The 23,699-nt window shown below is 52.2% G+C and overlaps 1 protein-coding gene across 13 annotated transcripts in view; it reads left to right on the forward strand.

Moving 5' to 3' along the window:
* Positions 1-22,661, forward strand: part of Atp10a (ATPase phospholipid transporting 10A (putative)) — a 122,012-nt gene extending 99,351 nt beyond the window's left edge. For 11 of the 13 annotated variants that reach the window (XM_087188198.1, XM_087188201.1, XM_021250171.2 and 8 more), the window contains 11 exons: positions 2,242-2,345; positions 2,418-2,544; positions 4,257-4,441; positions 8,191-8,518; positions 10,815-10,891; positions 13,987-14,112; positions 18,226-18,426; positions 20,409-20,489; positions 20,560-20,664; positions 21,098-21,285; positions 21,426-22,661. In XM_087188198.1, the coding sequence (XP_087044324.1) occupies positions 2,242-2,345; positions 2,418-2,544; positions 4,257-4,441; positions 8,191-8,518; positions 10,815-10,891; positions 13,987-14,112; positions 18,226-18,426; positions 20,409-20,489; positions 20,560-20,664; positions 21,098-21,285; positions 21,426-22,005 (2,102 nt within the window). In that variant the 3' untranslated portion in view covers positions 22,006-22,661. The remainder of the gene's footprint in view (positions 1-2,241; positions 2,346-2,417; positions 2,545-4,256; positions 4,442-8,190; positions 8,519-10,814; positions 10,892-13,986; positions 14,113-18,225; positions 18,427-20,408; positions 20,490-20,559; positions 20,665-21,097; positions 21,286-21,425) is intronic. The other 2 variants (XM_087188207.1, XM_087188199.1) reach the window with 2 other exon arrangements.
* Positions 22,662-23,699: the final 1,038 nt, after the last annotated feature.

A 23,699-nucleotide genomic window follows, 5' to 3' on the forward strand; every position in this document is an offset into this window, starting at 1 on the left:
AAGCAGGTAGAAGATATTTTACATTTGCAGAGGTATGATACAGTACTGTTCTACATCTATAATACTAGAGGTTATAATTTAAAAGGGATTATTTCAGACTTGATTCTACTTTTCCAACAGAGGGCCCAAAGGATGGTATGACCCAGCTCTGTAAAGAAATGTACTGTCTTAGATAGGATTTCCTTTCATTAATGGCACAAATTTAATTACTCATTCTCTTCATGAACATCAGCTAAAAACCATTTTTTAAAAACCTGGGGTAAACACAAAACAACAGAAAAAATAATTCATACGAAGATGATTGAGTGAAGGCAAGCAAGACTCAACCGAGCTAGTATTTTATCAAATCTGTCATGTTTGAAAGGTAAGAGCTCCACTGAAGAAAGGAGATACCAAGTGGTAGAGCTTCAAAGCTTCGGACCACAACCAAAACACTGCATCCTTTCAAAGAGAAGTAGTAGGCAAACATCACTGATTTGGGTGTGTTCAAGGATGCCAACATCAATATTTAATCATCTGCTAGCTCATCCAGGAAGAAGGGGAGATCAGTTACTACTGTACTTGATTTTGTTCAGCCCAATCACCATGTTACAAAAATAGCAAGCTGCCATAGAAAAAGATAAGGCTCCTCTATCCAGCACCACTGTTCTGCAGTTCCTCACCAACAGGCCTATAAACACTATAACCACACCCAAAGAACATAAGGGAGCAAAGAAACCCTATCTGATGTATTAGCTGGGACCACTACATTGTTCAGGCTGAGCTATTCCTGTGTGGTGCTATTTTCCTCCTACTTCTGGTGTTTCATCTAACCATGAAGATTTTTAGGTCTAGGACCAGGGATTTAGCTCAGTAGTTTTGTCGCCTGCTGCGCAAGCACAAGGACCCAAGTTCAATCCCCAGTACCAAAAAAAAAAAAAAAAAAAGATTTTTTTTTAGGTCTAAATTATATGCACTAAGGAGTATGTGCACATATCTGTTTATAAAATTCTGACTGAAGATGCATGGCCATCAACTAAGCAAATGTTATATAGTAGATGCAAGCTTGCAAAGCCTAATATAACTGGTGCAACAGCCATGTGCCAGTGTTATTTGTTCCTGTGTCCCTTGTGCATCCCCAAGCTCTACACAGGATAATGTCACAAACGATTTTAGCCCCATGGCTGCTGGCAGTGCATTTTTAAATGAGTAGAAAACCGCAAATAGAAAACACATGGAGACTCTTAGCAATAACTCTAGACACTGCCACTTGTATTAGGTTTTCAGTATGGTAACCGAACGCTGCTGTACACTTGTAAAGTGAAGTTTTATTTTTGGCTCATGGTTTGTAGGCTTCTATTGGCCCTGTTGCTTTGGGCTGGAAACAAGGCTGCCTCTCCTGAGGGAAGCGCATGGTGAAACAAATCACTCATGCGCAGGAGCAAAAGGGGAATGAGGAGGGCCAGGGTCCCCCTGTGCCCTTCAGGGGCTCGCACATCCTCAGTGACCCAGACCTTCTGCCAGGCCCCTCACCTACCCTTCCAGCCGTGCAGCGCTTGGAGCCGAGCCTTTAATGCATGCCCTCTGGGGAGCACTGGAGACCAGACAGCGGTGACACGTTGGTTCCAGAAGCGGGTAGGGCAGCACTTCCTACTCTCAGAACCCCAGAGTAGCCCAGAAACATAGGTCTTTAAAGTGCATAAACCCAGCGTCACGAATGCCTGCTGCTGTGCCTGCTCCTGTCATAATGCTCCAGGGTGGAAGGCCGGCTGCCTGGGGTGCAGGGTCTAGGAGAGTGGGTGTCCATCCCCCTCCAGCTTGGCGTGGGTGACCTTGGGACAGGAGCCGGGCCTCTCCCAAGCCCACAGAAGCCAGGGGTTCAGGGCTTGCGATCGCCAGATTTAGCAAAACAAAACAGACTACTCAGTTAAGTTTGAATTTCAAACAAACTTTTTTAAAACTTAAGTATGTCCGATACAATATTTGGATATATTTTATCTGGTGGTGCTATCGATGAGCGTGTTCTGAAACCGTGCTTTCTGGTAAGCATGATTTTTCATAAACAGGAGTGTGCACCTCTGTTTAATAGGCCAGACCCAAGAAGGCCGTATCACTTGTGATGAAGTTTTTATCCTCTGAGCTTCTCATTTCAACCAAGGATCTTAGAAACAGCCAAAATACACGTTTGGATGAGGCTCTTAAAAAAATGAATCGCCCGGCCCGTTCTCACCCGTCCTGGTTTCTGCTTCTCCTCCACCCCAGAGGACGCCAGAGGGAGGCACCAGAAGAGGATCCGCAGCAAGACGCAGAGCTTCCTCAACCTGTACGCGGTGGAGGGCCTGCGCACGCTCTGCATCGCCAAGAGGGTGAGTGGGGGCAGCGCCAGGGCGCGCGCGCGGCTTCCCTCCAGGCGCGACCTCACCAGGTGTCCCACACAGGTGCTCAGCAAAGAAGAGTACGCCTGCTGGCTGCAAGGCCATTTGGAAGCCGAGTCGTCCCTGGACAACCGCGAGGAGCTGCTCTTCCAGTCCGCCCTTCGCCTGGAGACGAACCTGCACTTGCTGGGTACCATCCCTCGGGCTGCCACTCGCGCAGAAGGCTCGGGAGCGGGTTGGGACGTGGCTCCACGTGTGGGTCCTTGGTGGCCGTGCGCTTGGCTGGGTGCAGTGAAGGGGCAGCCTGGCCTAAAGCTCCAGGCCCCCAGGCGGGAAGGTCCTCGGCTGAACCTTCTCTCCAGCCACCTCCACGGGTGCTTGTGCGCCAGGCGAAAGGATGGCACCCTGCCGCCTCCCGGAAGCCCGCTCTCCACCAGAGACAGACAGGAGGGGCGGGTCTGCGCCAGCCGCGAGGATTTCTCCCCCTCAGCGGCAAATCGGGAGCACGGCTTGTGCTGTAGAGCCCGCTGCACTTCGAAGCCCACGAACGTGCCACAGATTCACCTGACATGAGAGAGAACTGGCTCACCTTGGTTCAGATGCGTTCGTATTTCCTACCGCGCCCCATTTACATTTAACAGTTACGAATTAATTTCAGTAATAAATTAAGGCATTTATACTTTTCCCCCACCATATCGGGGACTGAACCTAGGGACTTTGCGCCGAGCTACATCCCAAAACCTTTTTTTTTTTTTAAATTTTGAGACCAGGTCTCACTAAGTTGTTCAGGCTGTGCTTGAGCTTGCAGTCCTCCTGCCTCAGCCTCCAGAGTTCTGGCATTACAGCATTACGGGCGCGTACCACCATGCCCAGCTGTGCATCGCCTTTCATCCTGGCAGTGTGCATCGCATCCTTCTGGGAGTTTGTCTTCCTTCACTTAACAAAGACAGATGTATTCACGGAGGCTCATTCTCTGGACGGAGGAGCGGGAAGTCTATGTATCTAACATAACCTGTGGCTGTAGTAACTAATGTTTGTAGCATGATGTGCACTAGAGGGTGAACACCGTGCATGCTTCGGTTGACATTCCACCATGCTGCCGCTGGTGGCAGGCCCAGAACCCAGAGGCCCAGCAGCTTAGCAAGCAGCGTGCCAGAGTGTGAGCTAAATCACATCCCCTAGTGCTGTGCCTGGCTTTAGGGCCCAGGCGGTGACTTCCTGGCCAGCTCCGTGCTCACCCAGAATGCACCCCTAGCTGGGCAGTGGACATAGTACACACCTGACAGCAGGGCGGCTGGAGCCCAGGAATTTCTGGCCAGCCGAGGACTATAGCAGACCAGCTCCAAAGATCAAGCACCCTTTGGTACTGGCCTGAGATGGATGGAAGGGTCCTGCTGGGTATGCTGGATGACGCTCTTGCGGGAGGACGGCTTTCCTTATTTCTCAGGGGAAAATCTCTCTCGGGCTCTTCTCCCAGCGGGCACTGTTCCCCTCCCTGGAACAGCGTGGACAAGATCTCTCCTTTGCCACATGTCGATGACCCTCGTGTGCCTTTCTGTAAAGTTCTGAGTTAACTCGTGTTAGGGAGAATCGAGACACGGTGCCCCTATGACACACTGTGGCTCACCCTGTCCCTCCCACACACTCCTGAGCCACTCCGGAGAGCGAGCAGAAGTGTCCACCACTGTCCTACAATGGTGATTCCTCAGCAAGTACTTCCGAAGGGACGTCCTGTCAGCGGGGGCAGACGGGACTGCTGCCCAAGCTCCACACGGGTCCCAGTCAGCAGGGGCCGTGCCACCACCACGTCTCTGGTGTCCTAGGGGTGTGGCACTGGCACCCCATCCAGAGCTGGGGGACCTGTGAGAAGGGACTCACGATGTTGGGCCTACATTTGAACAGGTGCCACCGGGATTGAAGACCGCCTGCAGGCTGGAGTCCCTGAAACCATCTCTAAATTGCGACAGGCGGGCCTGCAGATCTGGGTTCTCACTGGTGACAAACAAGAAACAGCCGTTAACATCGCCCATGCCTGCAAACTGCTGGACCACGACGAGGAAATCATCACCCTGAACGCTGAGTCCCAGGTAGTGGATTTCAGGCTCTGCAGCCACCACGTGTGTTCGTGGCTGCTCACGTGTGTCTGCAGAGATCCCCCGGGGTAGATGTCTATGGCTATGTCTGTTCCTGACTTAGGCTCTGTTTCCTTGCATAGCTCCCTTGAGATGTTTCCTTGCGTGGCCTCAGGCTGCTGGATGGGGAGGGGAGCCGGGCAGCCGGCGTCTCAGCTCACCCTTGGCCCTGCCCACCTCTCGTTGGTGCCACAGCAGCTGCAGGCCTGAGGACACTCCCGTGGAGGCCACGGGCCTACACAGTTCTTGGATGTCTTTACTGCCTGTGGGACCTGTAGTAACCCACCTTGACTTGCTGGGATTTGGGTTATGTGTATTCTTGCTTTGGATCAGCTTAGACAGCAGTCTGTCAGTTCAATTGCATTGACCTTTTCACGGAGCAAGGTTTGGCTTTCATTGAGTTTTCTTTTCTCCTTCATTGTTTTTCTATTTTATTTGTATCTATCTGCCCTTACCTTCCTTGTTTTCTTGTATTTCTTGTTCTGCTTTATTTTCCTCCTCTAGTTTCTAAAAATGGAATCTTAGGTTGCTGACTCAAGAGCATTTTTCTTTTTTTTTTTTTTTTTTATTGGTACTGGGGGTGGAACTCAGGAACTTGCGCTTGCGAGGTAGGCAGTGGAACCACTGAGCTAACCCCTGGCCTTGTCTTTTCTAATATAAACAATATATGCTATTCTGTCTTCATCATACAATGTTGAAGTGTTGTGTTTTCATTTATATACAAGGGGTGACCAAAATATACAATGAACTTTTAAATTTTAAAAATTTAAAGTAAAAGACACATTGCCGTGTATCCCCCTCAAAAGTTCCGTACCCCACCACTTTCTGAAGCAGTTGTGTGAGTCCTCTTTTATGAGTGTCTTAACCAGGTGTGAGCAAAAGTACAGTGAATACTGCTGCCAGACGCCACCCAAAGGAAAGGCAGCCCATAAAAAATGACAGTGCGTCCTCACCCACTGTATTCACTGGACCTGCCGCCATGTGGCTTCCGACTCTTCCCCGAAGTCAGAATGACACGAAAGGGAAACATTTTGAATCATTTCAGGCCTGAGGCAGCCTTGTCACTCATCAAAGAGGAAAGTGGCAAGAATGATGGGAGAGCGGTGCCTGAACAGAGCGGGAGGATTCTGAGGCAGATTTGTGGTGATGCATCTTTTACCGTAATAAATGTTGTTCAGAAATTTAAATAGTCACCATATTTTCCAGTCACACCGCTACATATGTTCATGGTTTAAAAAAAATTTTTTTTCCTTAAGGCTTCCTGTTTGAAGTTTCAAAGTGTTTTGTCCCATTTCAAAGTGTGCAGAGGTTTTCCTGTTGTCTTTCTGTTACTGATTTCTGCTTTAATTCAGTTTAGTTGGAGGAAATGCATTTTATGATTTCTGTCCTCTGAAATGTGTGACTGCAGGTTTGTGTGTTACAGACACAAGGTGAGTGCCTTGGTGAGTGTTGGTCTAAACCAGACATCGTTGTCTTCTACAAATGGTGTGGCATCCATTTGGTAAATGGGGTGGTCAGTTTTTGGTACAGAGGCTTTAAATATCCTCTTGAGGCCTGATTTCCCTTTTGTCTGAAGCATTTCCTTAGCATTTCCTTTAGAACAAGTTTACTGGCAAGAAACTGTTACTTTCTTTCATCAGAGAATGTCTTGATGTCACTTTCATTCCGTAAGTCCATTTTGATTGTAAGATTGAGGTGGCCACTCTTTTGAGACCTGGAAAATATTCCACTTCCTTTTGGATGCCATCCTGTCTAGTGAGGATACACAGTCATAGGAATCATGGTTACCCTACAACTAATGCATTCTGTTTCTGTTTGTTTGTTTCAGTGCTGAGGATTGAACCCAGGGCCTTCACATTGAGCTACTTTGCCAGCCATTTGTACTTTTTATTTGAGACAAGGTCTCAGCAGAGGCCCAGGTTTTGTGACCTTCCGGCCATAATTGCAGGCCCTTGACACCACGCCTGGCTGTGAATTGTTCATCTCTGGTTGCTGTTGGAATTCTGTCCTTGTCTTTCACTTTAAATAGTTCAGTTATGATGTGTCTGGGCATGGCTTTCTTTAGATCTATGAGCCAGGATCTGCTAAGTTTCTTAAAGCTGTGGGGTTTTATCTTTTACCAAATTGGGGGAGTTTTCAGCCCTTGATTTCTCAAACATTTTTGAAGCACTCTGCATGTACTCCTCCTTTGTTGGTAGATTATTGACATGAATATTAGATCTTTCAGTGTGGCCTCATGGCCCTGGAGGCTCTCTTTGTGTTTTGCTGTTTTTGTTTTGATTTCCTCTGTCCAAGTTGAATAATTTCTATTGACCTATCTATGCGTTCAACAATTTTCCCTTATCTCCTCTTTTGCTTCTAAGCCTGTTCAGTAAATTCTTGAAAAGTAAACTTTATATATAGATTGACTGAAAAATTGAGTAACACAAGCTTTCCCATATCCATACTCAATTTCTCCCCTGATTAACATCCTCCATGAGCATAGTACATTTGTTATACTCTTGAGCTGATAGCAATACATTATTACGCACTACTTCTACACTAAGCTCTTTCGGGTTTCCTGGACACTGAGGGCTGAAGCAAGTGCTACCAGGTAAAGATGGGAAACTCGAGGTAAGCGCCCTCCCCACGTCAGTCTTCCAGCCCGGATGCGGCCATTTCTCCCGATCTCACAGAGAGGGAAAAACAGACGGGGGGTGTCTCCTCCATCTGACCTGGAACTCACTGGCCAGCCCGGGCTGCTGGGAGCAGGGAACCCGTGACGTTCCCGCAGTGACCCCCACGCGCCCGCCCTGGGCTCCCCAGTTCCCCTGCACCCCTGACCACCTTGGAGTGAAGCACACTTCCCATCCCCAGCGCGGTCACCTCGCTCCCACCTTGACTCGCTGTGGATGAGCGTGTGGCCCAGCTGCCTGCGTCCACCTCAAGGGCAGCCACTGCCCTGTCAGCCTTCTCTCCTCCAGTCCCCCTGAGTGTTCTGGATTCAGAGGTCCTCAGTCAGCCTCACTGACTGCCTCTGACTGTCCGTGGCGTGCTGCAGGGAAGCGGTCATCAAGCCCGTGGGCTGCCTGTCCTCTGAGGACCGACCAGGCCATCAATCCTCTTGCAGGGCGTGTTTGTCCCCAGACAGTCGTCCCTCCTGGGCCTCTGGCTCCTGCCCCTGATCCTAGTGCAGGGTCCCCTGTAGCTCCTCCTCTCTCTGGAATGCACATCCAGTTTTGGAAGGACATGGCCAAGTAAAAGCCTTGGTAATTATGCTTTTTTCCCCCTTTTTCTGGTAGAAGTGAAGATTTTAGGGAGACCACTCATAATCACATCTCTCTAGGAGCAAATCCCACAAAGACTAACAGTGCTTTGTGCTCCACACTGGTACCTAAATAGGAAAGACAGAAGGCTGGGTCAGGGCCTCAGGGAGGCAGACAGACAGGTAGCAAGGCTCCTTCAGTCTAAGCAGTGACAGCACAGCCAGCCTCCCCAGGTGACCACATCCCACTGCAGCCTGGGCCTGCATCACGGTGACCAAGGGGAATCTTAGAGAAACCCCGGTCTTCTCTCTGCGTAGAGAGCCATCCTCTCCAGCTGAACTTCAGTGCAGAGGCTGGACTGCTGCCTGGTGCCTGAGAAGAACCTCAGCCCCGAGGTGTTGAGGCAGGTGCCTGGGGTCTGAGCTGCAGCCCGGCGAACCATCTTCGTGTCCCTTTCAGGAAGCCTGCGCAGCCCTGCTGGAACAGTGCCTACAGTACGCACAGTCCAGGGGCCCCTGCAGCACCCCCGAGAAGACCCAGGGCGACATCAGCATGGGGCCCTTCGCTCTCTGCTCAGCCTCCAAACCTGCCGCCTCTGGCCCCAGTCTGAGCCTCGTGATTGATGGGAGAAGCCTGGCCTATGCGCTCGAGAAGAACCTGGAGGACAAGTTCCTCTTCCTCGCCAAGCAGTGCCGCTCCGTGCTCTGCTGTCGCTCGACCCCTCTGCAGAAGAGCATGGTAGTGAAGCTGGTCCGGAGCAAGCTCAAGGCCATGACCCTGGCCATAGGCGAGTACCCAGGCTGGCCGGGCAGGGCCTCTCCCTGCAGCATCCCCTTTAGCTGCTGCTTCCAGTGCAGCCTGGATTTCTGATACTCTTCCATACAGTGGCACAAAATGGGAAAAGCCTTGCTTACCTTTTTGCCATGTATTAAATCTCACCCAGTGTGATAATGTGGACGGCGTGTTCCAAAGAGAAAACCTCCTTTGGAAACCCATGGAAACAGTAGCCAGGCACAGGTCATGTTCTGAGGCCAATGCAGTGCTGATTAAAGACCCCAGGTGGCACTCACACTGTTTCCTGGGAGACAGGACAGTGGAGGCTTGCCCCACTCAGGAGGTCCCAGCCACAGGGAAGGACCAGTATGCTCCGCAGTAGCCCTGCCCATCTCAGAAAAAAGGCCCTTTGGAGAAGACCATGGGGTTGGAGGCTTCTTAGTGTTGTAAGAATTCCCCCTGCCGCTTGTCAGCTGAACATTGCTGATTGTTCTGAGACAGGCGTCGAATTAGATGCGTGGCTTTGCATCGTTTTCCTGGCACCTCTGTGTCTGGTGGTGCTCCTGCTTGCAGGCTCTGTTGGCCTGGAGAGCCTTCTAGGCTCCTCAGCCGTGGAGTGGCGGTCACTTGTCTTCTAAGGCAGCGTCTCCACCCACTTCTGTGTCAGGTGGGCTTTCTAGTGCAGGTTCAGGGACTTCAGGGACGCCACAGGGCCACCTCCTAGTGATGGCCTGGATGGAGGTGGACACCGGGAGACCAGCTGTGGACATGCTCTCCCCCGGTTGAAAGTCGGCCCTGAGATAGCGCATCCACGCCAGCGGGTCATCAGTCACTGATGACCACAGCATGTACTGTGGGAGGTCTGTGGCAGCCCTTCTTATGGAGGTGGGGGTCCCCACCTCGTCACTGTGGGCGCCTTGTGCAGTGGAGCAGGCCAGTACCGAGCCTGAGCACGTGGAGGAGGGAGGAGAGATCCCTGCTGAGCATGGTTGTCATGGAGACATGGCCCTCGCACCCCACTAGCGTGGCATTCAGGAGAAGTGTGCAGGTGGGTGTGGGCCTGGCCCTGCAGGATGGGCGCCTCCTGGGAGAGGCTTTCCGGGCCATCTTTGCTTTCTCACACCTGGAGTGTGAGGGTGGGAACTGAGGGGTCTGCATTTGTGTCCACGCACGCACACACACACACACACACACACACACACACACACACACACTGCGCTCCTGTGTCTGCACTAGGAACACAGGAACAGCACCTGCCTGGAAGGCCAGAGAGATGCGAAGGCAAAACATGTCTCCATGGCCTGGTCAGTGCCGGCTCTGCCGCGTAGCCATGGATGTCTGGTATTTCTTAAGAAATGGAAGTAAAACCTTGGCTTTTTATTTAAAAATAAAAAGCAAAATGACTCTCAGAAGGGAAAGGGAGGGTGATCCCTGCGAGGGCTTCAGCTCATTCCTCAGTACCCAGCAGTTTACACTGCAAAAAGCATCGCCAGGAGCCACATCTCATTAGAATGTGACATTCTGGAAAAGCTGGAGGGACTTTTATTGCCTCAGAGAGTTTCAGGGTGACAAATATTGACGGATCACCTGTGTTGGGCTTAACCCAATGGAGAACAGGAAAATGCCAGGAGAGCAGCATCACCCTGTTCGCCGTGCTCTGACTCACTCTGACTTTGCTTGTCCACCCCTCCACCCTCTGCGAGTGGGGCTGTCCTGCTGCCCAGACCCCAGAATGTCACTGTGACTGAGACTCAAGGAGCGCTGTGCCTCTGCCAGCCTTCCCTGGCCCTGTGTTCGTAACCATCTGTCCCAGCTCCCGAGGGTCAGGCGGAGTCCTCCTTTCTCAGGCTCAGAAGGCCTCGGGTGCGCAGGGTGGTGAATGCACCCACTGGTCGTCAGTGGGCAAATGGCCTCTGCGGGTCCTGGGGAGAAGCTGACCTCCTTTAGTGTAGAAAATGGCTCGAGTGGGTGTGAGTCGCATGACCATGGCTGCCTGGCTGCAGTAGGCATGTCGCTGTGATCATAAGGGGAGGGGGTGACAGCAACCACTGACTGGGCCCCCCTCCGTGTTGGGGACTCCGTCTCAGAGCGCTGCCTGGGAGGTGCTGGGCACCAGCCTCTGCGATGTCTCGCCACAGTTTATTCTGACCCCATTTCCCCCAGCGAGGCTGCTGTTCTGCCGTTCCTGTCTTCCTATGATGCTGTACCGGGGCTCAGTCCCCTGGGGACCCAAGAACACCCCATCTGATCACTTGCTAATTCTCCACACCTCTGTTCAGACAGGCCTCTCCCCGCTTTGCTGTTTCCAGGTGATGGAGCCAACGATGTCAGCATGATCCAGGTGGCGGATGTGGGCGTGGGGATCTCAGGCCAAGAAGGCATGCAGGTAAAGACCCTTCAGGCTGTCCTGGAGGCCCAGGGCCCTCAGAGTGGCCACCGCCCCGCCGTGCCGTGAAGCCGCCCTGCCTTCCCGTGGCTCTGGGTCACATAGTCAGGGCTTTACCTTCAGCACAACAAATGCTTCCATTCTGCTAAGCCAGGAGGAAAAGGTAAGGTGGAAAATCACACTCTGCTTGAAGTGATGAGCAGCAGCACTATGACTGCCTGCATCTGCACAAGTATATTTTTGGGAAATCAGTGGACGGGAGTGAGGCAAGGTGAGTCATTCCCTTTGCCCTGGCTCTCGGTGGCTCATCCCTGAGAGGCTCTCTTTACTGTTCTGAGCCCCAGCAGTGCTGCACTTCTGTTGGAACTGGAGTCACTGTGAACATGGAACATGGCCATTTGAACTTGGGTGACGTGAAGCTCCGTCTGTGCTTGTCATCTGTCACCGTCAGCACTTGATGTTCCAGAGGTTGAACACCAGAGTTCATTTAAAATGTGCTTCTTTTGGATGTCATATTGCAATAATTTCCAACACTGGATCAAGTTTGAATCATAACATTTTTTAACTTGGTGGAGACTTTAGGAACCATTTATACAACATCTTTCTAAAAATCAGACTGTGAACTGTGAGGTAGTAATGAATCATTCATTCATTCAGTATTTATTAAGCACTTATTATGTGCCAGGCCTGTGGCTTACAATTGCATTGCTTGATGGTAAAGTACAGCCAGGTGGAAGGTCCAGACTGGAAGCAGGGTATGATCAGCCCTCCCTTTCTAGGGGAATTGGTTCCAGGTTCCCCACGGGCACCACAGCTTGTGAACGTGTAAGCCTTTGCCATAAAACAATGCCTATTTGCCTATGTCCGGGGCACATCCTCCTGTCTACTTAAAGCATAACCAGATGACTCCTAGTGTGTACTCAGCAGCATATAAATGCCTTGTGAACAGTCGGTGTGCTGTATTGAGGATTAATGATGTGCTCAGCACACATGCAGTTTTCCCCAAACATTTTCCACCCCCAGTTGTTTGCAGGCACAGGCCCTACAGGTCCGGAAGAGGACCCATCAGGACTGAAGAGTCAAAAACCTTAGACTTTCTCAACCAGCTGTCAAGAATATCAAAGCCAATGTCTCAGTTCCTCTTCCTGTCAATGCAGGAAGGGCTTGAAAGGTTTTATGTGTTCTTTCATTCTTCGTTCATTTATCCTATTATTTTGGAACCCACTCTTGCCAAGCACAGAGCGGAGACACAGACTGTCAGACACAATGCCTGTATTTGGTGGAGTCAGTCTGAAAACTCACTTGAAAGGGACGATTGTTAAGGGGTGGTTGCTAGCTCAGCGGTGGAGCATTGCTCAGAATGTGCAAGGCCCTGGGTTCAATCCCCAGCCCCACAAAAAACAAAAATAGACTAAGGAGCCTCCCAGACCAAACCTCCAGATGCAGCCCCAGACCCAATGCTCGTCCCTCTGTCAACATAGCCCTTACAAACTCTCCCACTGTTCTGGTAATTCCAGGGGAACCGGGAGGGTAGACATCCTGCACCTCAGGACTTGGGTCTCCGGCTCCTCCACAAACACAGTGGACCTGGAGAGCCCATGGAGACTGAGGTCCAGGAGGCACGGAGTCTGCGGTCCTGCCTCACTCACTGTCCGGGCTGGGGCCCTGTGTGGCTGGGCCCCGAGCTCCTTCTCTTGCTTCCTGGTCCTCAGTGGCTCCGCCCCCGATGCCATGCTGCCACAGCAGGGGCTCGGCAGTATTCCTTGTTATCAGACTGAAACGCAGGCCGCGGGGTCGTAGTCACCTGGATAGCCTGAGCACAGGACAGTAAGAAGAAGTAGCAGCGTCGTGTATCATACATCCTCCAAAAGCAGCCTGCGTACGTGTGGACGGCCCACCAGCATCCGACCTAGAAGTCATGCCCGCTCCAGCCAGATGCAGGGCCCGTGCCCTGGCTCAGCTGCTCCCATCACCACTCCAGGGCTCAAGTCACAGGTCCCAAGGCGGGGACTGTGCTCCTGCCTTCCAAGAGGGGCAGCGTGGCAGTCAGCCCCCGCCCCGACACTAGGGCCCACAGTAGGGCCTCTGATAGAGAAGGTATTCACTTGAGTTTCCATGCCCGTGAGGTGAGCAGGCACTGCCCCAGTCAGCTTTCCACCCAGAAAATTGTGGAAACAGACAATGCTGAAAAAGCCAAAGTGAATTATTTCCTTCCTTTACTCAGCACATGCTTCTTGTACTCCTCATGGGCAGGCACTGGGCAGAGGTGAATGTCAAGTGGAATGCGGATTCCATTTGCACCTTCTCAGTGAAGGAAGAAAAATGCATAACAGCAGCGATTCAAGTGAGAGGAAGGCAGGACAGAGGCAGGGAAACCCTAAGGTTGGACCTAATTTGCCCTCTGTCTGTGGGCACTGCATCTACGGATTCAAACTGTGCATAGTAAATGGGCACAGAATGCATCTGTGCTGAACATAAACAAATTTTTTTCTTGTCATTTTTCCCTAAACAGTACAGTAGAAGAGCTATTTATCCTCCCAGGGCAAACAGCCCTGAGTGGACCTCCCAGGAGGCCAGAACTTCTGCCTCTGATGCCCTTGAAATGGGGACCTTTGGCTCATTGTGGGATTATGACGTGATGTAGAGGAATGTGACATCCAGGGCTGAAGAAAGGCAGGATGACTTCATGCAGCTCTGAGTTTGTGGCCTATCACAAAACAGCATGGAGGCCCGGGGATTTAGCTCAGTGGCTCCGCACTTCCCTCGAAAGTGCAAGGTCCTGAGTTCAGTCCCTGGTACCGAAAGAAAAAAAAAAAACAGCATGGAAAAGCAAAAAAGCAAAACCTTTTAAAACTTATCAGTTATGTACCTATTGTCAGAAGCCTTAAATTAATTCTGTAACTTGATGTCCCTGAACGAAAGTGTTTGTGAGAGAGAATTATTTTCAATTGAAAGAGATAAGGGAGAGGATGGTAGAGCCACACATGTGTTTGAAGCCGGTTTTTCCTTCTGTGCTTTGACTTGGACCTGGGGGGAGATAGACAGAACTGCACTGGGTGAGCCACCCCAGTGACCGGAACTCCCTCCCTTTCCAGGCAGTAATGGCCAGCGACTTCGCAGTGCCGAAATTCCGGTACTTGGAGAGACTCCTGATCGTCCATGGGCACTGGTGCTACTCTCGACTCGCCAACATGGTGCTCTACTTCTTCTACAAAAATACTGTAGGTATTAGACTCCAGGCTTCGGTCCGAGGCTTGCAGGGTCACCACCCGAGTGAGGCTAGCAGGCCTCCAAAGCCCAGCGTCCACTCTGTCCTCCTTGGTGTCTGTGAAAGTCCCCTAGTCCTGGCCGTGCATCCTCTGGGTTCAGACAGCAGCCAGCTCTGTGCAGGGAAGGTCAGAGACGCAAGCAGAAACCATGCAAAAGTCCACAGGACTCTAGTGAGGAGAAGCATGGCCCGGAAACCAGCGGTGTGTGTAGGGCCACAGAGCTAGTCGGCTGGCCAGGCTGCGGTCACCAGTGGACACCTGGCTCCTGCCCCCAAGCTCCGCGCTGCTGTCCATGTGTTTTCAGGAGCCTGCTGCTGGGGTGTCCACACCAGCTTTTTTCTAGAGTCATCAGGGAAGAACAAAGGATAAACAGAAATGCATGTGGTGGCCTTGCTGTTAGGTTCCTTGGTCATCCTCAGATTCCAGTACTGAAAGGTGTCCGTCAGGGACACACCAACACTGCTCTGACCAGCAAGTCCCCAAGCCCGGCAGGAGCAGTGACCTTTACACCTCGTGGGCCTGCAGGCCAGGTGCGCCCCCTGCTGGCCAGGTCCATTTTAGCTCATTTCCCCACACCAGATTAGCTGTGGACAGTTCTGCCTGGAGAACCTAATCTGGGTGAAGAGCTTTGAATACAGGACCTGCTTGGTCCATTTCATATGAGTCTTAAGGTTTGTTCTCAGTTCCCTGGTTTCTGAGTTTTCAGAACGCACCCTTTTCCATAACCCTGCAGGATGGACCACAAGGCCATCCCAGAACCCTGCTCGCTTGGAAGAGGCTTCTAGATACCCTGCTGAGCACTCACTAGGTTGCTCATGGCTGTGCCTCTGATAGCTACCAACAAGGATACAAAGTAAACTTGGGATGAGTGACTTCCAGCCTAGTTCCCCAGTCTAGCCCTCTAGGCACTAGAACTCCCATGTCACCATTATCTCATACCTTCCTGAAAAAGAACACATTAAAAGGTGTAGTGTTTTCTAATTCCATATGAAAATCCCCATGCTAACCCAGCTGCCAGTAGTGCACCTCTTGTTCGTGTTCTTAACACTGTGCTCTGGAGGCTGATGCCTCCTTTTCTGTTCCCATCGCCCACTCTCTCACCTGGTTTTCAAAATGTCTTCTAGCAAATGGATACAATGCTCAAAACTGATCAGGGTGTGTCTACCTGGATAGGTTTGGTCCTGGAAGTGAATTCAGGCTGGGACTGTATCCAAGGAAGGGCACTGTCCTGCCCTTTCGACCTCCTCCTCTGCCTTGCTATCCTGGCATTGAATCCCCAGCACTTGAGGCCTCAGATACAGATGCAAACCTTCTGACTTCCCCAGGAGTGGAGGAATCTAGCCTCGTTTCTGTCCCTTGTAAGCAGTGGGGTCTTAAGCAAGTTACAGGTCCTCCTCAATATCTGAAGGGGGCTTTGCCCTGAAGAACCATCACAAGCTGAAAATATTGGAAGTTGAAACTGTGGCTAATACACCCAGCTCTCCTAGGGTGACAGCTTAGCACCCAAACACTGGAAGTCTGCTGTTTTCCTCATGACCTCGTGCTTGACTAGGACCTCAAATCCAATGCCCAGCCTCTGTGCGTGCGTGTGTGTGTGTGTGTATGTGTGTGTGTGTGTGTGTGTGTGTGTGTGTGTGTTTACTGGGGATTAGATCCAGGGCTCCAGGGTTTCATGCCTGCTAGGCATGCTCTCTACCACTAAACTACCTTCCCAGCCTCACTGCCCAGCATTTTCAGAGAGGGTTTGACCACATATTCCTAGCCTAAGCGAAGATCCACATTCAAAGTAAAGTTTCTGCTGAAAGCATATTTCTTCGTAAAGTCAAAAACTCCTATTCAATATTGTAAGTTGGATATCCATATGTATTTGCCTTCTTTGGATTTTTCTTTTTTAATCAGCAAAACAAACAAAACAACCCCAGGAGTTGAGCTAGCTGATTTCTGAAACTCCCAATTAAAATTTCTCAGACCAAAGGGTTGGCAAGAACAATGCAGGCCGAACCATTCAGCATCTTGGGTGTGAGCAGAGCCCAGAGTGCCTGCTGGGGGTGGGCACAGCCTCCTGCTCCCCAGATGAGCCCGTCCTCACTGGAGGCCCGGGAAGTGGAGGGTGCTGTGTTTGTTCCATGTGAGGCGCGGGACCCTTGTGAACAAGCATCCATCTGAGCTAGGAGCTCAAGGATAATCACACTGCCTCTGAACACGAGGGCTTCATTAGTTTTAAGAATAAGTTGGCCTTCCTTCCCAATAAAGAGCAGGGAAGAAAGGTTTCCATAGCAACAGCGGTTTGGGAACAAAGCTCTTTGGTACCGCAGGAAAGAGAATCTCAATTATGTAAGTGCTTTTCGTCCTCTTTCCCTTGACTCCATTTGCTCACGATGACTCATTAGGCTGAGGCTGTTGGGGAGAAAGTCAGCGTGGGAGGAAGAAAAGGAAGAAAGTCAATGAAAAGTCCGAGTCTGCGGGTTGGGGGTGTGAAGGGGGAATTGGGATGACCTACCTAGATCATGGACTGAAACAGGACTCGGAGGCGATGTGTCGTCGTAGGTTCCAGCAGAGCCCAGCGTCCCTTCCAGCCTTCACAACAAACCTTCAGGTCCAGAGGCCAAAGCGTGGGGAGGCTCAGGGACCGAATCCAGGTCCAAAGTGTTAGGTCATCGCAGAGGCAGAGCCGGAGCCCAGGCTGGCGGGCCCAGCAGGGAGCGCTCCTTCCCGCACGGCACAGCGTGTTCCCTGTAGGCTGTGCCATCCGGGGCTGCACCAGCAGGGTGAGGCCATTTGCCCCTTGGATCCTCAGCCTCCTCCTGCTAGACGGTAAAAACAGAGGCTGCCTTGGCCCTCCGACAACGGAAGCCAAGCCCTGTTGGCCGCCCAGCAGGCTGTGGGAGACCCGTGGTGCCAGGAGCTGGGGAGCCTCAAGTGCACTGGGCCCTTCAGTCCTCTCAGCGGCCCCACGGCCGGTGTCCCCGCTGTGCCTGGGTCGTAGATGCAGAGACTGAGCTGTTCCATGGAGTAAGTGTGGAGCCCTCTGTGTCAGCTCTGAATCACTGTAACAGAACTCCTGAGCTGCCCAGCCTGTAAGGAGCAGGCTTCTTTTGGGTCACAGTTTCCGAAGTCGCAGTCCATGGTGTCAGTCGTGGGGCCTTTGGTGGTGGGGCGAGGCAGGAGCACATGGCAGAGGCGCTGCTCACCTCAAGGCTGCCAGGAGGCAGAGAGAGAGAAGGGGGCCGGGGACCGAGCCCCTTTGAGGCACAGCCATGGTCACCCGATTCCTTCCACCTCCTGAAGTATCACGGGCCCAGGAAGCAAAGTTCAACACATGGGCATCAATGGGCCATTTCAAGCAGTCATATTCTGTGACTGCTAAGTTGCCTTGTGCCCCGGGTATGGCACTCAGGAAAGCCCAGTTCTCAGTGATGTTGGAGTCCCGGGAAGAGGGCTCCACTCCCTCGGGGTGTGAGGAGATGTTCAGACTCCTGTTCCCACCCAGCCAGGCAGGTGTCTGTAAGGGTGAAGGATGATGCCCGTCACACCTGCCAGTAGAGAGCCAGGGCTCCATCGCCCAGTGTTGATGGCTTCGATGTCCTGCTGCTGCACCTCTGTGTCCTCCATCCGTGGAAGTCAGTAACTGTCCACTGCTCCTCGTTGGAAAGGGGAGGGATTCAAGGGCAAGGGAGACAGGGGCGTAGCCCCGGGGAGGTTTTCTTGGGGGCACCAAAGACACAGTGGTCCTAGAGAGGAGCCAAGCCACAAGCTGGTCCTCAACTGGTTGTCTTGAAACGTGAGCAGCCGTAGCAGACCCCGTCAGACCTTCATTTTCTTTTCACTAACCATCTTCAGCTCTTCTGGCATGAAACCATCTGTCCTAGGGGCTTAAGAGACCAAGGGGGCTGGGGAAGGTGCACAGGGAGAGGCAGAGGCCAACAGCAGAGCTGTCTTTGGAGGACTCTGCTGCTTGTCACTTTCATCTGTGTAGAAAAACTGCAGGACTCTCAGGTCCTTTGGGTGGCAATTGTGAGGACAGCGAAGAATAGCCTGGGCTTGTTCCTCCTTTCTTGGTTGCAGATGTTCGTGGGCCTCCTGTTTTGGTTCCAGTTTTACTGTGGCTTCTCGGCTTCTGCCATGATTGATCAGTGGTATCTGATCTTCTTCAATCTGCTCTTCTCGTCGCTTCCCCAACTTGTGACTGGGGTGCTAGACAAGGATGTGCCGGCAGATGTGCTGCTCACCGAGCCGCAGCTCTACAAGAGTGGCCAGGAAATGGAGGTAGGCTCGAGAGTGTCTGCCCCGCACCCACTTCCCAGCCCTCCATCCCCGTGTTGGCAGAACGTGCATCTCTGGGACTCCCCTAACAGACACCCAGACTCACTGGAAATTCCAGAATCTGACCTGGGAGGAGGAAAATGAATGTTGTCTGCTCTACGTTACCTGGGCTTGCCGTGAACATTCAGTTGTGAGAGAGGAAGTTTATTTGAAAAGCTCATGGTTCTAGAGGCCCCAGACCACTCCAGCCCTGTCGGGGGTGGCAGGGACACCCGGAGCCAGGAAGCCAACAGGAAGAGGCGCTACCCGCCTTTCCTTCAAGGGCACACCCCAGGGACAAGGACCTCCCACTGGACCCCACCCTGAAGGCTCCTCCACCTCCCAGCAGTGCCACCCTGGGGGCTGAGCCTCTCAACACCTGGACCTTTGGGGACCCGACCATGCCATGCAGTAAATGCACTGAGTGAAAACCGTCTCCACCCAGGCATCTGCGGAGCCCAAAGAGGGCCCACCCCAGGGTCACAGGTGACAGCTGAGGCTCAGTAGGGATCTTCTAAAGCAAGCCCCAAAATGTCATTTCTTTCTAATGGGAATTAAGACAGACCCAAAGGGAAAACCATCAAACCACTGAAAGAACAAACAGATGCAAATATACGTTTGCACCACACCAGGTTGACACACTAACGGCCAGCTGGCTCCAGCCAGCCACTCAAGCAGAGCACCGAGTGCTTCTCTTTGGCAAGTCTGAATTCTGTGCATGCAGGAAGACTGCGGCACCCTGCTTCTCTAATAATCTCCAACTCAAAATTCGTTCCCTTGTATGTTAATGTCCTTTGGCCACTTTTGCAAACATTTGGTCCCCCCTGGAGCAGGCTGCATGGGATTAGCCAGGTGTCAGCTTGACATCTGTCATCTAGGAAAATCCCATCCTTTGTCTCCTCAGCCAGCCAAACTTACACCCAAGGCAGGCCTGTGGAAAAGACAGCAGGAGGAGACAGCCAGCACTTTCCTGAAGTGCAGCGGATGCTCCTTTGTACCCTCTGCATTTCCTGCAGGGTGAAGTCTCTGCCACCTGTTGGGACTTAGCGGGGTTAAATGCAAATGTGGCCACCCAGGTGATGAAACTTCAATTAGCCTATGTCAAGGTTATTTTTGCAGATGGATATATAGTTGTCATAGTCTGCTTGGCTTCACTGTAATGAAAGACCCAAGGCAGGCCACTTAATCAGAGGTATGTTTTGGTCCTGGCTCTGGAGATTCCAGGTAGCAAAACTGCCTCTGGTGAAGGCTTTGTTGCTGCAGAATCTGGAAGCAGAGCATAGCGTCTTGGGGCAAGAAGCAGGCAGGAAAGCTGCGTGTGGCTGCCTCCTCCAGTCTCTCCTTACAAAGCCACAGATACTGGATCCTGGGCCTCCACTCAGATAATCTTATCCCTCAGATTAAGTTTCCACAGCCCTTAGTGGTTCACAGTGGAGATTAAATTTCAACCTACGGACCTTTGGGGGCCACACGCAAACCACATCCAAATCACAGCAAGTGCTTTTTGGTTTTAACACCAGACACATCCATCACTGAATTTAAAAATTTAAGAATCACTTTCAAGAGTTCCTCCAAGGGACTCACCACAAAACCTTCGCGGGTAGGAAGTGGAAAGAATAGGAGGGCTCGTGTCAGGGGTGAACACCCAGAACTCCAGGTGCCCTTCCTGCCTCGGGGAAACTTCCCGTGTAAGATTTAGAGAGTACTTTCCTCCTGCTGGCGGCCTACAGCTACTACAGCTTGGTTTTGGGGTACAGAAGCTCCAGCTCAGCTGCGAATAGCTCCACAGGCATTTGGTTTCTCATCCACCGTCTGGGGCTCGGCCTCCCAAAGCCCTCAGTAGCAAGTTTTCCTCCGGCCGTGACTTGATCGTCAGCCCTCGCACCCCTGCAAGCATCGCTCGAGGAGATGAGTGGCTCCCTGTGATCTCTCTCCTTGTGCCCCAGGAATATCGGCCCCGAGCCTTCTGGTTAAACATGGTCGATGCTGCCTTCCAGAGCTTGATCTGCTTCTTCATTCCTTACCTGGTAAGTTGGCGCCCGGCATGGCTCCCCGCCCACGCGGGGACCCACAGACAGGGGCGCTGCTGTCTTTCAGGCCCACTATGACTCGGACGTGGACATCTCCACCTGGGGCACCCCCATCACGGTCACCGCACTGCTCACCTTCCTGCTGCACCTGGGAGTTGAAACCAAGACCTGGGTATGCGCTGCCGGCAAGGCCACTTCCCAGAGGGCCTGGCGCCGCGCCCCACGCTTCCCGGCAGGCTCCTCGAGGCCTCTTCTCTGAGCAGACAGGAGCCCCAAATGCTGCCTCCCTGTAACAAAAATGAAGAGACGCTGGCTGTAGCTCCCCGCCTGGGGCGCAGCCCGCCTTCCCCGGAGCAGCTCTCAGCTCCTCCCTCCCCAGTCCCCGACCGGCACTCTGTCCCTGCCTCCTGCCTCGCCTCCACGTCCCTGTCCCAGGCTGGTTCCTGAGGCTTCACTAAGCCCCATCAGCCACCCATGGCAAAGACCCCCCCGATTTTACTAAGCTCTGAGGATATCCCATCCCCGCGCTGATGATGATGCCTTTCCTCTCCCTCACTGGTGCCACTTTTAAGTTGCAATAAAAGCCTTTTCTCTTTCTGCTTCAGACCTGGCTCAATTGGATGGCATGTGGCTTCAGTGTCCTTTTATTCTTGTCGGTGGCTTTGATCTACAATTCTGCCTGTTCAACCTGCTACCCTCCGTCTAACCCGTACTGGACCATGCAGACGTTACTGGGAGACCCCGTGTTCTACTTGATCTGCCTCATAACGCCTGTCACTGCGCTGCTGCCCAGGTGGGTGTCAGAGACTGCGCCCCAGGCCCTGGGTGAGCCCAGGCACCTGTGCATGGCTGGGCTTTGCCTGGGGTCACAGGAAGCTCGGAGGCGCCTCCTGCAGCAGCAGCATCTGACTTCTCCTCGTGTGCTCTTTCCAGATTGTTTGTCAGAGCCCTCCAGGGGAGCCTGTTCCCCACCCAGCTGCAGCTAGGACACCAGCTGGCCAAGAAATGCCGAGAGACACTCAAGACCCCCCGAGAGACCTTTGCTCAGGGACACCTCCCTGGAGAGCCGCAGACTGAGCTCTCCCCCAGGAGCACCTCGAACGAGTCCCTCGCCCCGGACTGTGCCTCCCAAGCTTCTCGGCACACTCAGCAGCTGCCGGCCTGCTCTCCGGAGGCCAGAGGGGAGCCCAGTGCAGTGGACACGAGTGTGCCACGGAGAGAGAACAGCTTGCTGGGGTCCCCGGGGTCTTCCACACCAGGGGAAGCTGTTTCCGGAGAGTGCCCTGGGCATCTCCAGAGGACGCCCCTCAGCACGGGCCAGGCCTCCCCGCTATCCCTCTTCAGCTCCCTTGGCTGGGTGTCCTCCCTGGTGCCAGTGAGTGGGCTGGGAAGCGTCCTCCGTTTCTCTAGAAGTAGTTTACACGTGGACAAGCGGGACAGTGGGTTCCTGCCCAGCCCCCCGCAGCCAGAGCAGGACCTGTGTGGCTCGCAGAGACCGGCTGCAAACTTCTAGACCACCCAAGGGATGCCAGTGGGCCGCAGCCACAGTGGACGCCTGGACATGTCCTTTTCTATATGTAAAACATAGATGTTGATATTATTTATGCTTATTATTTGCACAGAAGAGTTCTAGGGAGGTGTATTTTTAAATATTTTCAGGCTAGCACAGGAAATGAGAGGTAGGTACCAAAAGAGAAAGTTTATTTTTCAAAGTTCTAAATAGAGTATATTGATGAAGAAAAGTAAGAGCTTTAATGTATATGTATGTATAAAGGTTGAAGAAGAATGACACTTGAACAGTGTGTTTAAATTTACTTTTTCACCTCATTTTGTACAAAAAGGCGATATGACTTCTCCCTTCAACATGCATGACCTTTGCTTTCTCCAAGGAGAAATGCGTGGATGAGGGCAGTGAGCCCGGGGTGCAGCGCGGATGCTTCAAGGGGCGAAGGGGGGGCGTGGCCCCAAGGCAGACCCTCCACCAACCTGGGGTGGGGCTGTCAGCCAGCTCCTCTTCACCCAGAAGAGGGGAAGTGAGACCTCAAGACAAACTGAGGCATGAATTTCGTTGCAACACTCAATTCCCGCAGGCATTTATTTCATAGACAACCCCAGCATAGCATTTGCCTGTTAAAATCATCACGAGAAATAAATAACCTTCACTTTGCAGAGCGTGTCTGGGTGCTGCTGTGGTACAGCGTTATTAGTGTGCGACCTAGCAAGGTGGTCTGGAGACTGAGCACTTCCTTACCATCGTTCAGACACAGAAGAGACACCTGGGCGGTGCGCAGGCAGTCACTGCATGGCCCCTTCAGCACGGCTCCCTACACTGGGCACCCACAGAGCCTGCCCTCCGGAGATAGTCCGAGGAAGCTTCTTCCAGCCTTGTCTGATGAACTGTAACTTACGTCCCCCTCACAATCGAAAAGGAAAGGGATCCCTTTCCAGCCCCTCCCACTCTGTCACATGGGCATGAGTGTGGCTCCTGCTCCGCTCAGCACAGGGGACACCAAGGAGCCAGGGCGTGCTCCCTGCTCTGCTGGACGCTGGCTCCTGTGCATTCTTGTCACCAAGGCCCTCGAGGCAGAGAGGGCAAAGGACCTTCAGCCCTGGGTCCAATCCCTAGTATTGCAAAAAAGAAAAGACAATTTACAATAATAATCTTTCACAAGCAGCTGACTTTGATGTGGAAATGAGTATGATCTGTCTTTATTGTCTGTTTCTGTACTGCATGGTAATTGCGTCCTTCTTGAGGAGCAGGGACACAGATCACATCTTTCACCCCTTTACCCCCCGGCCTACCGCCTTCCCCAGATTACCTCCCTGCTTCCTTCTAGCTTTTATTTTCCCCTTAAATTATGTTTATTAGGGTGTCTCAGAGAGGCCTTCTGTGTCTGACTTATTTCACTTAGTATTATGGTCTCAAAAGCCATCCATTTTCCTACAGATGACTCGAATTTGTCCTTCTTTACGGCTGAGTCATGCTCCACTGTGTACATATACCACATTTCTTCATCCATTCGTCTGTTGATGGGTACATAGAGGGACTTTCATGATTATCTCATAAAAGCACTGGGTAAAAGATGTTACCAAATCCTGGTAGCAAACATAAATTGGTAGGAAGGCTGACTACTCTCTGCTTTTGGCAACAAAATAGCTGGACTAATTACTTGACATTTTACAGCGTGCCTAATTCAAAGTCAAACC

Source organism: Heterocephalus glaber, unplaced genomic scaffold, assembly GCF_053883595.1.
Source record: "Heterocephalus glaber isolate CG9 unplaced genomic scaffold, H.glaber_assembly_v1.0 deba00001531, whole genome shotgun sequence".
Lineage (NCBI taxonomy): Eukaryota > Metazoa > Chordata > Mammalia > Rodentia > Bathyergidae > Heterocephalus > Heterocephalus glaber.